General features: G+C 43.6%; 1 protein-coding gene across 1 annotated transcript; it reads right to left on the bottom strand.

Annotated features, from left to right (window-relative positions):
- Window positions 1–2,845: 2,845 nt before the first annotated feature.
- LOC309716892 (uncharacterized protein) lies at window positions 2,846–7,173 on the bottom strand. Its single transcript, XM_082550988.1, has 4 exons — window positions 7,020–7,173; window positions 5,949–6,097; window positions 5,085–5,249; window positions 2,846–5,009 (listed from the first exon to the last, which is right to left on the bottom strand). Exons 2-4 carry the CDS (start codon window positions 6,003–6,005, stop codon window positions 4,920–4,922), a joined length of 312 nt encoding a protein of 103 aa, XP_082407114.1. The 5' UTR covers window positions 6,006–6,097; window positions 7,020–7,173; the 3' UTR covers window positions 2,846–4,919.
- Window positions 7,174–15,981: the final 8,808 nt, after the last annotated feature.

Genomic DNA, 15,981 nt, shown 5'->3' with positions numbered 1-15,981 from the left:
GATCTAAACATATCCTACGCTAGATTCGACACAGCGAACACCATGAGACCGGACAGTGTGCGCACCACGGATGACATCAGTGCGCACACTGTGTCTGAGGAGGATGTGCGGAAGTGCTTCAGGAAGGTGAACGCACGCAAAGCTACAGGTCTGGACGGGATTCCCGGCCGCGTCCTCAAGTCATGCGCGGCTCAGCTGGCTGGAGTGTTCACGCACATCTTCAACCTTTCCCTCTCTCTGTCTGTAGTCCCAGCCTGCTTCAAAATGGCCACCATCGTCCCTGTACCCAAATCCTCCACCATCTCCTCATTGAACGACTGGCGACCTGTAGCCCTGACCCCCATCATGAGCAAATGCTTCGAGAAGCTGGTCAGGGACTTCATCTGCTCTGCACTACCCGACTCACTGGACCCTCTACAGTTCGCATACCGCCACAACAGGTCCACTGATGATGCCATAGCCCTGACACTACACACTGCCCTGTCACACCTGGAGAAGAGAGACACGTATGTGAGAATGCTGTTTGTAGATTACAGCTCAGCATTCAATACCATCGTTCCCTCGAAGCTGGACAGGAAACTGCAGGATCTAGGACTGAGCAGCTCCCTCTGCAGCTGGATCCTTAGCTTCCTGTCTGACAGACGCCAAGTGGTCAGAATGGGCAGCATCACCTCATCCCCCATCACACTGAACACTGGTGCTCCACAGGGGTGTGTACTGAGCCCTCTCCTATACTCACTCTACACCAGGGGTGCCCAATCCCGGTCCTCGAGAGCTACCGTCCTGCAGCTTTTAGATGCATCCCTACTCCAACACAGCTGAATCAAATGAATGGCTTGTTATCAGGCCTTTGCCAAACACGATGGCATGCTGAAGAGGTAATCAAACCATTTGATTCAGCTGTGTTGGAGTAGGGATGCATCTAAAAGCTGCAGGACGGTAGCTCTCGAGGACCGGGATTGGGCAGCCCTGCTCTACACCTACGACTGCACAGCCACTAACAACTCCAACATCATTGTGAAGTTTGCGGACGACACTACAGTGGTGGGTCTTATCACCAACGGTGATGAGACGGCTTACAGGGAGGAGGTCAGCGCCCTGACCCACTGGTGTCAAGACAACCATCTCACCCTCAACGTCGCAAAGACAAAGGAGTTGATAGTGGACTTCTGGAGGTGCAGAGAAGTACACACCCCCATCACCATCAACGGCGCTGCTGTGGAGAGAGTGAGCAGCTTCCAGTTCCTTGGGGTACATCTGGCTGAGGATCTTACGTGGTCAGTACACACAAACAAAACAGTGAAGAAGGCCCAGCAGCGCCTCTTCTTTCTCAGGAGACTGAAAAGATTTGGCATGAGCCTTCGCATCCTCAGGACCTTCTATCACTGTGCCATTGAGAGCATCCTCACTGGATGCATCACCACCTGGTATGGCAACAGCACCGCCTACAACCGCAAAGCTCTCCAGAGAGTAGTGCGGTGCTCTGAACGGATAATTGGAGGTGAGCTTCCCTCCCTCCAAGACATCTACAGGAAGCGCTGCCTGAGGAAAGCGGGGAGGATCATCAAGGACTCCAGTCACCCCAGCCATAAACTGTTCAGACTACTTCCATCAGGAAGGAGGTTCTGCAGCATCCGGTCCCGTACCAGCAGACTGAGAGACAGCTTTTTCCATCAGGCCATCAGACTGCTGAACATGTCATAGACACCTCACCTCCACTACTGGAACTTCAACATTATGCACTACATACTGTACAGTAACGCCACTGTTTTGCACATGTCTCACTCTGTATATTTTTATATATTTTATTTATTGTTTACTCTATTTAATTTGTAAAATATGTGTATACACACACACACACGTAGAAAAACATTTAATAGACACATCCAGAATTTTTTTTTTTTTTTTTTTTTTTTTTTTACATATACTATTATATATTGTACATATATTTATTAGTTTCAGATTTAGCCATTCGTATATTTTGACTGTTTATGTTATTGTATTTTGCACAACTCTGTTGCTTGTGAAGCTCGCACACAAGAATTTCACTCGCATGTACTATACCAGTGTACCTGCACATGTGATGTGACAATAAAAAAATAAAAAAATAAAAAAAGTGAAAGTGAAGATATGCATCGGATTCAGTACCACATACGAAGGTACCGGGTCGGATTTGAAAATATCGCATTTGTGCTGTTCACACTGTCATACCATGGTCGGATATCAGTTGCATAGGGTCAAAAAAGTCATATTTGATGTGCTTTCACCGGCAGTGTGATCGTAGCCAGAGACAAAACAAAAAAAAAAAAAAATGAATGGGACCAATTAACCACCAAGACAACTGTTAGAGTTTGTATTGTTGATTGTCATTTATGCTTAGAAATATTTAACCATAGATGCTTAGAAGTATATAATCATTTGTAGATTGAAAGAATGTCTCATCCTACACTCAGAAAAATAAAAGGTGCCAACTGCAACCAAAAGTGGTTCTTTAGACTGATGCCATAGAAGAACCTTTTTTGGTGCCACAAAGAACCTTTCAAACAATGGTTCTTTGAAGAACCATTTCTTTCAGTGGTTCATTGAAGAACCTTTAAAGGTGCCCCAAAGAACCATCAAGAAATGGTTCTTTGGGGCACCTTTAATGGTTTTTCAATGAACCTTTTTAAAAATGGTTCTTTAAAGAACCATTTTTAAAAAGGTCCTTCAAATGGTTCTTTAAAAGAACCATTTTAAAGAACCTTTTTTGAGTGGTTCTTTAAAAAACCATTTTAAATCTTTCAAAATAAAATGCATCATAAATTGAATTTGAGTAGGGTAAAAGTAAATACGAGCACAGCATAGACATATATTAATGGTTTATTGTCATTTTGTAGTTACCAAAAGACAAAAAGGCATTTTAACCCTCAGCACAACATCACTACTAATACATGTCACATATTAGTGTTTTAAACAGTAATAATTTAATATATTTGCTATACTATAAATAAATATATATAAATACTATAGCTACAGATAACACAACAATACATTTATTGTTTAATTAATAAAACATCAGAAAGTGATAAAACACATTAGAAATAGCAATAGCTTCATAACAGACCAATAAATCAACACATTTTCATCAGCAGATGTTTGCATGTTCAGTAAAAATATTTCAACAACAAGTTTATGATTAAAATGATCAATGAACTTTAGCATTACGCTATGTAATGTACGTTTCATGTTGTACTCATGGTCTTTTGTTAGTCCAGTTTAGGATAATGTCTCTGACGTATGTTTCATATCAAATACAGGGAGTGCAGAATTATTAGGCAAATGAGTATTTTGTCCACATCATCCTCTTCATGCATGTTGTCTTACTCCAAGCTGTATAGGCTCGAAAGCCTACCACCAATTAAGCATATTAGGTGATGTGCATCTCTGTAATGAGAAGGGGTGTGGTCTAATGACATCAACACCCTATATCAGGTGTGCATAATTATTAGGCAACGTCCTTTCCTTTGGCAAAATGGGTCAAAAGAAGGACTTGACAGGCTCAGAAAAGTCAAAAATAGTGAGATATCTTGCAGAGGGATGCAGCAGTCTCAAAATTGCAAAGCTTCTGAAGCGTGATCATCGAACAATCAAGCGTTTCATTCAAAATAGTCAACAGGGTCGCAAGAAGTGTGTGGAAAAACCAAGGCGCAAAATAGCTGCCCATGAACTGAGAAAAGTCAAGCGTGCAGCTGCCAAGATGCCACTTGCCACCAGTTTGGCCATATTTCAGAGCTGCAACATCACTGGAATGCCCAAAAGCACAAGGTGTGCAATACTCAGAGACATGGCCAAGGTAAGAAAGGCTGAAAGACGACCACCACTGAACAAGACACACAAGCTGAAACGTCAAGACTGGGCCAAGAAATATCTCAAGACTGATTTTTCTAAGGTTTTATGGACTGATGAAATGAGAGTGAGTCTTGATGGGCCAGATGGATGGGCCCGTGGCTGGATTGGTAAAGGGCAGAGAGCTCCAGTCCGACTCAGACGCCAGCAAGGTGGAGGTGGAGTACTGGTTTGGGCTGGTATCATCAAAGATGAGCTTGTGGGGCCTTTTCGGGTTGAGGATGGAGTCAAGCTCAACTCCCAGTCCTACTGCCAGTTTCTGGAAGACACCTTCTTCAAGCAGTGATACAGGAAGAAGTCTGCATCCTTCAAGAAAAACATGATTTCCATGCAGGACAATGCTCCATCACACGCGTCCAAGTACTCCACAGCGTGGCTGGCAAGAAAGGGTATAAAAGAAGAAAAACTAATGACATGGCCTCCTTGTTCACCTGATCTGAACCCCATTGAGAACCTGTGGTCCATCATCAAATGTGAGATTTACAAGGAGGGAAAACAGTACACCTCTCTGAACAGTGTCTGGGAGGCTGTGGTTGCTGCTGCACGCAATGTTGATGGTGAACAGATCAAAACACTGACAGAATCCATGGATGGCAGGCTTTTGAGTGTCCTTGCAAAGAAAGGTGGCTATATTGGTCGCTGATTTGTTTTTGTTTTGTTTTTGAATGTCAGAAATGTATATTTGTGAATGTGGAGATGTTATATTGGTTTCACTGGTAAAAATAAATAATTGAAATGGGTGTATATTTGTTTTTTGTTAAGTTGCCTAATAATTATGCACAGTAATAGTCACCTGCACACACAGATATCCCCCTAAAATAGCTAAAACTAAAATCAAACTAAAAACTACTTCCAAAAACATTCAGCTTTGATATTAATGAGTTTTTTGGGTTCATTGAGAACATGGTTGTTGTTCAATAATAAAATTATTCCTCAAAAATACAACTTGCCTAATAATTCTGCACTCCCTGTATATGTCATATCAAAACAAGCCCACACCTGCAGTTGTTTCAGTTTTTCACTGGTGTTTCCTGTCAGCTGGTCAACCTCACATCCATATCAGCCAACCAAATGACAAGTTCCTCCCTTTGTGCTTCAAATCCCTCCCACTCTGAGACAAGGAGCTGAAAGAGAGAGAAAAGAGTAAATTATAAAGAAGAGAAAAGTGAAACCCTCCTCAGAAGGTCTGACTCGCATACCTGCAGTTGACCTGTGATGGACTCCAGTTTGGCGTTCACGTCATCCCTCGCCGATGCCAACAGCCGAGTCTGCAGGGTGCCCTGGAAGAGCTCAGTTAATGTTCGACTCCTCCTGGTCAGGCTCTCCAGCTGGATGAGCCGAGGTCTCCCCTCTCGCCGCTGCCTCTGAACACAGAAACACAAATTGCATCTGAAGCAGGAGGTGCAGATTTTTTTTGCTATTCTTTTCTAAATCCAGGCTAGATCACGTGGAGGTATTTGGAAAACTTTTTTGGCCAGCGGACAACTGTTGTCTTGCAGAAAGTCAAATCAAACATATGCGATACACAATCAATTCACAAGAACACATAAAAAAATAAGTCCAGTTCTTGCCTGATTTCAAGTGAAATCTGCATCAAAACAGGGTGACAGAAGTAAAACGAGTGCACAAAGCCTCACTTTTTACAAGCCTGCTATTACAGTTCTCCTCTATGCAGACGACTTTCCTGTTTTCAAGGCACAACTTGGATCTGCTGTACGAATCTTATGGATACACACTAAATGAAACAATAGTGTGCATGACTCCAGATTCTGATCCCTCATCCTAATATGGTCCCAACATAGCAACAGCAAGAAAGCAAATGTTGAGGCTTCAAAATACAAAGTCCATAAACCAATGGCTGACATGGGTTTTATCATAAGGGTGATAAATATACAGATTTCAGTCTGTCTTAGAGATTTGATGTTCATTTACCTGCAGATGCACTATACGTACCTGCTCCATGGTTTTTCACAACATTTTGCACATCACTATTTAATACAGGAAGTAGGTGAACTAAAACAAGTCATCGTTCTTTGTGAGAGGACCATATTAATGAAACCAACCTCAATGACATCATAGGGATCCCTAAAGATGCTCCTGCTGCTTTTCTTCCTCCTCATCCTAAGCTTCCTTCTCTTTGTCCTCGCCTTCCATCCAATTGTAATTCAACCTAATTGTGTTTCTCCCCCTCCTCTTCCTCATTTTGTTGGAGCTGTGAACACAATTAATGTGAATCTGGATTAATTTGTGCAAACAAGAAAAATCTACAGCTTTTTGGTCAGAGGTGCTCTTGTGATTTAAGCCGGGTAGAGTAGATTTATGTGTTGATGCTACCTGCTTCAGCTCTGGCTGCTGAGTGATATTTACACCCTGGCTGGATTACAAACTTTAACCATGTGCTGAACTTTGGCCCGGCGTTGATACCTCTTGTTAGTATAACGACCTCTTCTTAGCTTGTATGTATGATGTATGATGGTGGATAAATGAAATATACAAAAAAATTAACTATATTACAAAAGAACATCTACCTTGGAAACATCAAATGACCGGAGCATAACTTGTCAACTAGTCCGAAACTAAGTTATGCAGGAACAGTCAAAGACACACCTTCTCATGTCACATTTCTATTCATTTCTATATAATTCGATTAGACAATAAAGAGTTATCTAATCTAATTATTCATTCAAAACACTTATGCATAGCTGTATTTTATACAGCTCATACAGAATTCAAAGTACAGGTTCATGTGAGTATTTAATGTACGGCTCAGATCTACAGAATTTCAAGAGTTTCTAGAGCAGACACAGAGCTCACGTCATAACAGGCTTCAGGCGCCATTTTAGTGACTTTAACAATATATTACATTTTAATTTCGGTCTAGCTGACATTAGGTTATGTACGCAGCACGCAATTGAACCACATATTTTAGAAGCCAAAGGTTCAAATTAGCTGGGAGCAGCTTCACTTAATTATAACAGTGGTTTTGTTAGGAAAACCGTTGGATACTAAATTGCGTTGACCTCAACGGCTAACGTATCTAGCTAATCGCTACTGTTAGCACAACATTAACAGCAAGCTACAATGACGAGTAACAAAAACAAAACAGTAATAAGGTTTTAATGAAAATGTTTTACCTTTTCTAACAGTCCCAGAATCCACAGCTTCAAAGTCCAGCAGGTACTGAAGACTGTTATCCGTTTCGCTGTCACCGTCCGTGAGTTTTTTTTCCCGAAGGTCAAGGCCCGCCGCTCGCACACTCTGTCTGCGCATGCGCATGCGCATCCCAACGACTGACCCCCTCCGTCCGCTCCCGGGAGGTTATAGTATGACGTGTTCTGACGTCTCTCTCTCTCTCCCTGTCATTTATTTGTCTCGAAACACATATTAACAAATTGATCAGTGATGAACAACTACTCAGATCATTTACCTAAGCAGTGTGCTTTGTCAAAACGAAGTCTGTGTCCATTACACTGACATTCTGTTCTGCAGTTGTTATTTACTTGTATTTTATAATTTGACTTTACATACTGCTGGGTGGTTTGTAAAGTTTATTATTATCATTATGCTATATTTTCAAAAATATATAATAATCTCAAAAGTAATGCCTTGGAGTAGAAAATAGTAATGCTTTATTAAAATTTAAAACTAAAGTACAATATTTGAATGTGTGTATTGTGTCTATTGTTTGCAATTATTTCTAACTTTTATTTGAATATTCAGTTTCCTACCATCTTCTCTTAAAGGGTAATTGCCAGGTATCCCGCCCTTCCCCTTCGCACACACATGCACACAAAGAAAACACACAGTATAATTCACAGCCTCATTATAGTGAATAAATATTTATGACATTTACACCATCAAACTTAGATTTGATAAAGAACCTTTTGTTCTTTAAAGAACTATTTGTAATAGCTGAAGAACCATCCACAAAATAAAAAGGTTCTTTGACGTATGATGGTTCTTTAAAGAACCATGAAGACATCTGAAGAACCATTTAAGAACCATAATTTTTCTGAGTGTAAGAGGTCTGTAACAACTCTGTGTGGCATGAAGAGGGGGTGAGTTCACTCCCCTACAGAGGAGAGATCGTATCTTCCTTTGCTGATTTATGGTATAGTAAACACACGTATATCTGTTTAAGTATAAGAGCCTTTTGTTTAGATAAATGAACTGCTGGACTTCCTTACTGTGTTATCTAGGATGAGGGGGGTCTACCCTCTTCCTGACCAAGGATGTTTGCTTGTGTGCTTTTATGACCCTTCAGCAGTACCCCCCCCCCCCCCCCCCCCACACACACACACACACACAGGCAAGGTACTCTTTGTGTGAATGTAGACGTCATATGTTAATGAACCTATGCATATTCATGTAACCTCAATAAAAGGACAGTGGTACGGGAGAACGGACGAGAGCAACTGGGGTCAAGCGAAGGAACGGTGCCTGTCCGGTTCTCTCCCGTGCACGAGAAACATGAAGAAGCTTGCCTACTTGTGTCTTGCTTTGCAGTGTAATTATATTGTCTTCAACGTTCCAGCGGATAGATTCAAGCTACAAACCTATCATTAATTGGTCCTTCGAGAGCCGGAGCCCTGGAGTCGACATTCACCGAGGGGAGAAGAGGCACGCTGAAAGACTGACGTCAGCCAGGAAGTTCCTGTGGATTCGCTGTCTGTCTTTTCTCCTCGATGAATGGCGATCGGCGGGATTCGAGGCTATACTACACGCTAAGCAACACCAAGTAAGTTTAAGTCTTTGCCGCTGTGTGCAGCAAAGCACGCATCCACTGTGTGAGGTTGCGTTGAAAGTCTTTATCACTGTGTGCGATAAAGCACGTGCGTCCGGTGAGTGTCCGGTTTTGAAATCGCCCTGGGTGTGTGTCCCGAGCGTCCCTTCATTGGGTTTTGTCGCGCGACTGGGTGAGCGTCCCACAACTGGGTCAGGGTCCCGAGCGGTCCGGTGTGAGTCCGGAGTAGGCCTATTTTGTGTTATTGTCATCTTCGTCCTCGTCTCGTTGTTGTTGTTGTTGTGTGAGTGTGTGCGGAGCAGAACACGTGGTCTGTGACACCGACTGTTGTTGTTATCATGGGTTTCTAAGCAACCAAGAGTGAGTTGGAGGGAGACAGACGTTTGTGCTGGACTTTGCTCCTGGCAGCTGACACAAAATGTTAACTCTTTAGCTTGCCCTGATCGACAACAGCCTGTGTGCCAGACCATAGACGTAATTGAGGTGGATAGTTGTTAAAAGTAATCTACATTAAGCTTGTGGTTGCTTAAATTCAGTACAATGACATATGAGGAGAAGTGATATAGGTAAATATTTAAACTAATGAAGTGCATAGAGGCACTTGACCTGTGAGGAAGACTGTCGTCTTATTATGAGCCATTGTTGAAATATACAGCACGCCTGTGAAAACAACTAATATGCTGCAACTACTGTGTGATGTTGCATTGCAGTTTTCTTTTCCTGAGCTGATGAGCAGGCTACACATTATCAGATCGAGAGCTGTCTGAGAACTACTCAAAGAGAGGAAAACAGAGCTATGACTCGTGTGTGTGTGTGTGTGTAGCATCAGCATCATGTTTTTGTTTATTTGTTTTGTTGGGTTGAAAATAATTAAATAAACGTGTGATCATGCCTATGGATCACCATGGCACATATCTCCAGCCATATGGTTTATTTATGCAGATGAAAAAGTGAGTGTGAATGTGTCTGACATCACAGTGTTTTTGTGGACTGTGCAAAAGTAATTGCCTTTGATTGTGAGTGAGAGCGGTGATTTTGCGGATCACAAGCTATTATAAAGAAAAAAAAAGAGTGAAAAAGAGACAAATTACATTGTAGACGAAGAAAAATAATCACAGGAAAAAGGTTTTTGTGTTGATCAGCCGAAAAACAACTACAATGTCATTTTCTGCTTTTAAGAAAGGATTGTTCACAAAAACACAGAGAGAGAGAGAGAGAGAGAGATGTGTGTTGATTAAGCAGTGATGATGATAATGAACATGTCTTAGTTTGTCACTTTCAGGTCAAAAGCCGACCTGTATCAATTTTCCACAAGCAGCGGTCGGACGAAAATTTAAACAATAGTTGTTAAACAATAGTTTAATAATTGGAAACGTTCAAGCCAAGTTTCTGGCTGACTTATTTATAGCACGATCTGTCTCAAAACTCTCACTCTTACCTGAAGAAAAACCTGATCAGCAGCGGCAGTATCGGAGCAGAGGCTGCAGAAGCAACCTAACAAAGCACAAGAGAAGAAGAAAAGCAAACCCATCTTCCTATCTGATTGGATGAATTCCACGGAGGGGCGAGCAAGATGGCGGCGTGAAGAGGAGTTTTTGTTTGAACTCTTAGAACGAGACATTTATTTGACGTCTTTCTGGCTTTCGGGACCTTTTGGAGATCAGCGCGCTAAGCTTGCTGGATCTGAGGCCAGGTTCGGCGGCGGCAGCATGTCAACATGTTCAGAAAGGACTGAGTGACTCGGCAAGCCACATGCGGCTAGCATGCTGGCTAGCGACCATAGCTACATGAAAGAAATGGACCCTGAATGATGCGCTCAACGTGCCGGCTGTGTCGGAAAAGCTCCATCATAAACACGCCCTGTGCAGAGGTCCAAGCCGAAGAAGGTCGGCCCCAGCGTGAGCGAGCTGATCGTGAAAGCCATGGCCGCTTTCAAGGAGCGCAACGGCGTGTCCGCGGCCGGTCTCAAGCAGGCTCTGGCTGCCGCAGGCTACGATGTGGACAAGAACAAAGCCCGTGTCAAGACCGCCTTCAAGAGCCTGGTGGCGAAGGGCACTCTGGTGCAGACCAAGGGCACCGGGGCCTCCGGATCTTTCAAGATGAACAAGGCTACTGAGACCAAAGCCAAGAAACCGGCAGGACCTGCTAGAAGTCGCCCAAGAAGGCAGCAGCAGCAGAACTTCAGCAACCGCATCAGAGGACAATAGAATGAGAGTGGTGAGAACACAAATTTTGTTATTAAATGTGGGAAATCAAAATTTGGGTTAGCAAACCTGGGGAAAAGAAAACTGACTGCTTAAGTTGGAAAATTGTGAAGGAGTCTGAAACATATACAAACATATACAGAATCACACAGAACAGGCATTAACCCTACTAACACAAACACAAGAGAGCTTATGAAGATTAGACAACATCTTCAGCATGTGAGTCTGTTTATCATCTTGTCCAAGTCACTTAGTGTGATGCAAAGACCAGTGGACTCATAGCACATTGGTTAAGAAATGATCAAATAATAGTAGAGAAATGTGTAGGAAAGGCAGAGAACATGCTCTGCTGGATATGCAGCACCACAGACATGCATTAAACCTGCCTAAAAACACAAACACACATGCAATGAAAATTAGCTTGTTATCTTTCATCAGTGTTAAAATAGTGTCAATTTAGCAGACATCCATCCATCCATCCATCTTCATCCGCTTTGTCCGGGGCCGGGTCGCGGGGGCAGCAGCCTAAGCAAAGAGGCCCAGACCTCCCTCTCCCCAGCCACCTCCTCCAGCTTGTCCGGGGGAATACCAAGGCGTTCCCAGGCCAGCCAAGAGATATAATCTCTCCAGCGTGTCCTGGGTCTGCCCCGGGGCCTCCTCCCGGTGGGACATGCCTGGAACACCTCACCCAGGAGGCGCCCGGGGGGCATCCTTGTCAGATGCCCGAACCACCTCAGCTGGCTCCTTTCGATGTGGAGCAGCAGCTGCTCTACTCTGAGCCCCTCCCGGATGGCCGAACTTCTCACCCTATCTCTAAGGGAGAGGCCAGCCACCCTTCGGAGGAAGCTCATTTCCGCCGCTTGTATCCGCGATCTCGTTCTTTCGGTCACTACCCACAGCTCGTGGCCATAGGTGAGGGTAGGGACGTAGATCGACCGGTAAATTGAGAGCTTCGCTTTTACACTCAGCTCCCTCTTCACCACGACGGACCGGTGCAGCGTCCGCATTACTGCAGCTGCAGCCCCAATCCGTCTGTCGATCTCCGGCTCCCTTCTCCCATCACTCGCGAACAAGACCCCGAGATACTTGAACTCCTCCACTTGTGGCAGGAACTCATCCCCGACCCGGAGTGGGCACTCCACCCTTTTCCGGCTGAGAACCATGGCCTCAGATTTGGAGGTGCTGATCCTCATTCCCGCTGCTTCACACTCGGCTGCGAACCGTTCCAGTGTGAGCTGGAGGCCTTCACCCGATGAAGCCAACAGAACCACATCATCTGCAAAAATCAGAGATGAGATGCTGAGGCCACCAAAGCGAAAGCCCTCCGCCACTTGGCTACGCCTAGAAATCCTGTCCATAAAAATTATGAACAGAACCGGAGACAAAGGGCAGCCCTGGCGAAGCCCATCACCCACCGGGAACGAGTCCGACTTATTGCCGGCAATGCGAACCAAGCTCTTGCAACGGTTGTATAGGGATCGAATGGCCCGTAGCAATGGGCCAGACACCCCATATTCCCGCAACACCTCCCACAGGACACCCCGAGGGACACGGTCGAATGCCTTCTCCAAGTCCACAAAACACATGTAGACTGGTTGGGCAAACTCCCATGCACCCTCAAGTATCCTGGAGAGGATAAAGAGCTGGTCCAGTGTTCCGCGACCAGGACGAAAACCGCATTGTTCCTCCTGTATCCGAGGTTCGACTAACGGACGAACTCTCCTTTCCAGCACCCTGGCATAGACTTTCCCAGGGAGGCTGAGGAGTGTGATCCCCCTGTAGTTGGAACACACCCTCCGGTCCCCTTTCTTAAAGATGGGGACCACCACCCCGGTCTACCAGTCCACAGGTACTGCCCCTGATCTCCACGCAACATTGCAGAGGCGTGTCAACCAGGAGAGCCCTACAACGTCCAGAGCCTTCAGGAACTCGGGGCGGACCTCATCAACACCAGGGGCTCTGCCACCAAGGAGTTGTTTAACTGCCTCAGTGACCTCGCCCCCGGAAATTGGCGGGCCATTCCCCTCATCCCCAGACTCTGCTTCCTCCTCGGAAGACGTATCAGTGGGATTAAGGAGGTCCTCGAAGTATTCCTTCCACCGCCTGACAATTTTCTCAGTCGACGTCAGCAGCGCTCCGCCAGCACTATACACAGAATTTAGCAGACACTTGTTATCAAATACTGAATTTATCCAAGAAAAAAAAATTGACTCTCTAGGTTGCAGGACAACAATTTAAACTTATGTGGAAAAAAGAAAAAAGATCCTGGTTTGACCAACCAGAGATCAGACAATAAATTTAGTTGTTGATATAGTAAATTGGGAGAAGCTTCCTGCTTGATTGAGCAGCATAAGTAATTTACTGTATGAGGGAAATTGTCTTTTGTGATACTATTTTGAACATGCATTTCTGTTGTCCTGTCAACTTAGTGGGTTAATAGCCGATATGCAAATTATTTGATTGGTTTTTAGATTAATGAAAGGTGACTGAATTCTTGCACAGGTGACTGAATTCTAGCACGAGTGAATGGGATGTGTTGGAGTTTGTTAGAGTGGAGACTCTAAAACACTGAGTTTCCTGTTTTGATGTGCGAGTGAATCCTGTATTTAGATACACAACTCTGAATACGTCAGAACAAACGTCTTTTGTGAAGTGCATGACAGCATGTCACATGTTTTATGATGAAGGGAAAAGGAAAATTGAATAAAATAGATCTGTGGCCTAAATGAGTGAAGAGCACAGACCTGGTGATTAAACTCATAGTTATGTGGTGTGGTGTGTTGTGCAGCTGATGGTTGGTTTGGAGTGAATCTAGCTGATGATTCTTCTCCTGTTGTGAAGTTGATGAGGAGTTTGTGTCATGACTTAACAAGGCCTTTTTATTTTGATACTTTCACAGTGCACTGAGAGTTTGGTTTGATAATCTTTGTTATTTTTCATTTTTATCTTTTGAACAGGCACTGATTTTGTTTGTCTATTTCTTTTCTTTAAGCAGATCTGCACGTCAGAAATTAAAAGTGCTATTTTCTCCACATTAAAATGGGTTCTGGAGAAAGCTACTTATTTGGGACAATTATTAAATGAGTGTCCCAGCCTAAAAAAGGATTCAGCTATGTAATCCGACCTAAAGTTCCTCTTTTTCTTTTTGAGATGACGTCATTTTGCTGGAAGTGGAAACTAAATGCGACGACAGGTTCCACTATCAGCAAAGAAAGAAAGAATGAATGCATGAATGAATGGAAATAAAAAAGAAAGCTGACTGACTGGTAAAAGAAGCTGTGAGAAATTGTATACATCTGCGCAGTGCTAACATTTGCATTTTCTTTTCTACAGCATTACAGTTCTTCATGTGGTTTGATCACATGATTTATACCAGGACAACTGGTTGATGTTTTTCCTATTACAGGATTTTTGGGTTTATGTGTGAGGAAAACTGTGTTTACCGGTTATGAGTGGTGATGCTGTTACATTGTGTTTTTGGGAAAATGTGACGGTTACTTTGATGATATGAATAACATATTTTCCACAGCAATGGATGGTTGATTTTATGGTGTTTTTATGGCACCTCTGGAACCCGTTGACCTGTGTCTGACCTCCGTCTGACCACAGTCAATGTGTATTGCTAATGTTTGTTTCTTTGGGAATGCTGTGGAGGATTCAGCTGAAACGGACAAGTGACATGAGTAAAACAAATGAGAGATTACGGTATTTATGGAATAGTTTATTATGGGCTCATTTGCTGGCCACTTTTGGACCCATAATAATATATGAGTGGAGTGACTTTGCTTAAGAGAAGTCTCTGATTACATTAATGTTAACTGAGCACATGGGATGATCCATGTTTGAGGCGAATTATGGTAATGATAGTGATTTAATGATTTGAGAAAACCTGCACATGACACTTGTCTTGCCCGTGCTGAATGCTTATTACTCTTTTGATATAATTGTTTATAAGTGTGAAGGTTGATTTTATTTCCAGATCTTGTGTATGCAGGCTCCTGGTGGAGCCAGTTTTTAAGACGGGGATCCAGGTTTGGTGAGTTGACGCATGATTGTCCATGCGTCAAGAGGTGGGGTCCAGAATTAATATTAAACAATGTTTACTATTATTGTTGCAGTGATTTGTGTGATTAGCTGTTTATTTACAAGTATTAAATCTATGCAAGTGGTGCATCCATGTTCAGATGAGGCTTTGATGGCCTATAAGTGGAGTTCACTGAACTAAAGAATGTGGTTTGATGATTGTTGACATGCTCTCCAAATAGAAGTCTTTCTGAAATACAGGTGCAGCAGTGAGAAGCAGAAACATTCCAGGCATAGCCCAGGCAGTGGTTGAGGTCAAAGGTCAAGCTGGTTGGGGCCCATCATGAAATCAGCTGAACTAGGAGGAAGGCAGAGAAGCTGAGTGTTTTGAGACAGATCAAGCAGGCCCAAAATCAGGACTATGCATGACGAGAAGGAGTGCCTGAGAGGATCGTCCACAAGATGGGAGCTGAGGCCCGGAGAGAGACTTCAGGAGGATCAGAAATCATCTTTAGCACAGCAGACATGACACAGAGAGCTGTGCTACTGAGCTCCAGGAGATTTTAAATAAAATGAAAGATTCAATATTGACGCTGAGGAAGACAACTAAGGTGTACGACGTGCTCTGCCTTAAACCTTCAGCAGCATTGGAACATGAAAACTCGAAGGATGAGGGAGCGTGCCAAGCTCCATCGACAGCGCAGAAGGAGTTCGAGGATGACATCATGATTCTGTGAAAAGCACAGGAACCAGAAGCTATGGTGGTGATGACAGCAGTTTCCTATGAACATCACCTAATGCTGTACCACTGTACTGTGAATACGATGATACCCCGAAGACTGCTGGGATCATAACAGCAGTAAGACAACCCTGCACCCTTTCCACAGAGGGGTTTTTCTGCAGAGCGTGGACAATTAAGGAGTCATAAATATCCCCCTCACAGAACGAAGGCTTGAATGAGGTGATGGGGGTTGGTGGAGGCCATAAAACTAGAGTGCTGAGAGGTCTGCAACTTTGGAAATAGCTGAGACCCATGTTGACAAACAACAAAACTAACTGGTATGTTTGAATGTTTATTCTACATACATTTGGACTCTGGTCCTATGGACAATGAAACAACTGGAA

The sequence above is a fragment of the Aulonocara stuartgranti genome (assembly GCF_965226115.1).
Source record: "Aulonocara stuartgranti genome assembly, chromosome: 11".
Classification (NCBI taxonomy): Eukaryota; Metazoa; Chordata; class Actinopteri; order Cichliformes; family Cichlidae; genus Aulonocara; species Aulonocara stuartgranti.
The sequence above is the reverse complement of the archived record's forward strand: the minus strand, read 5'-3'. Positions and strand labels throughout refer to the sequence as shown.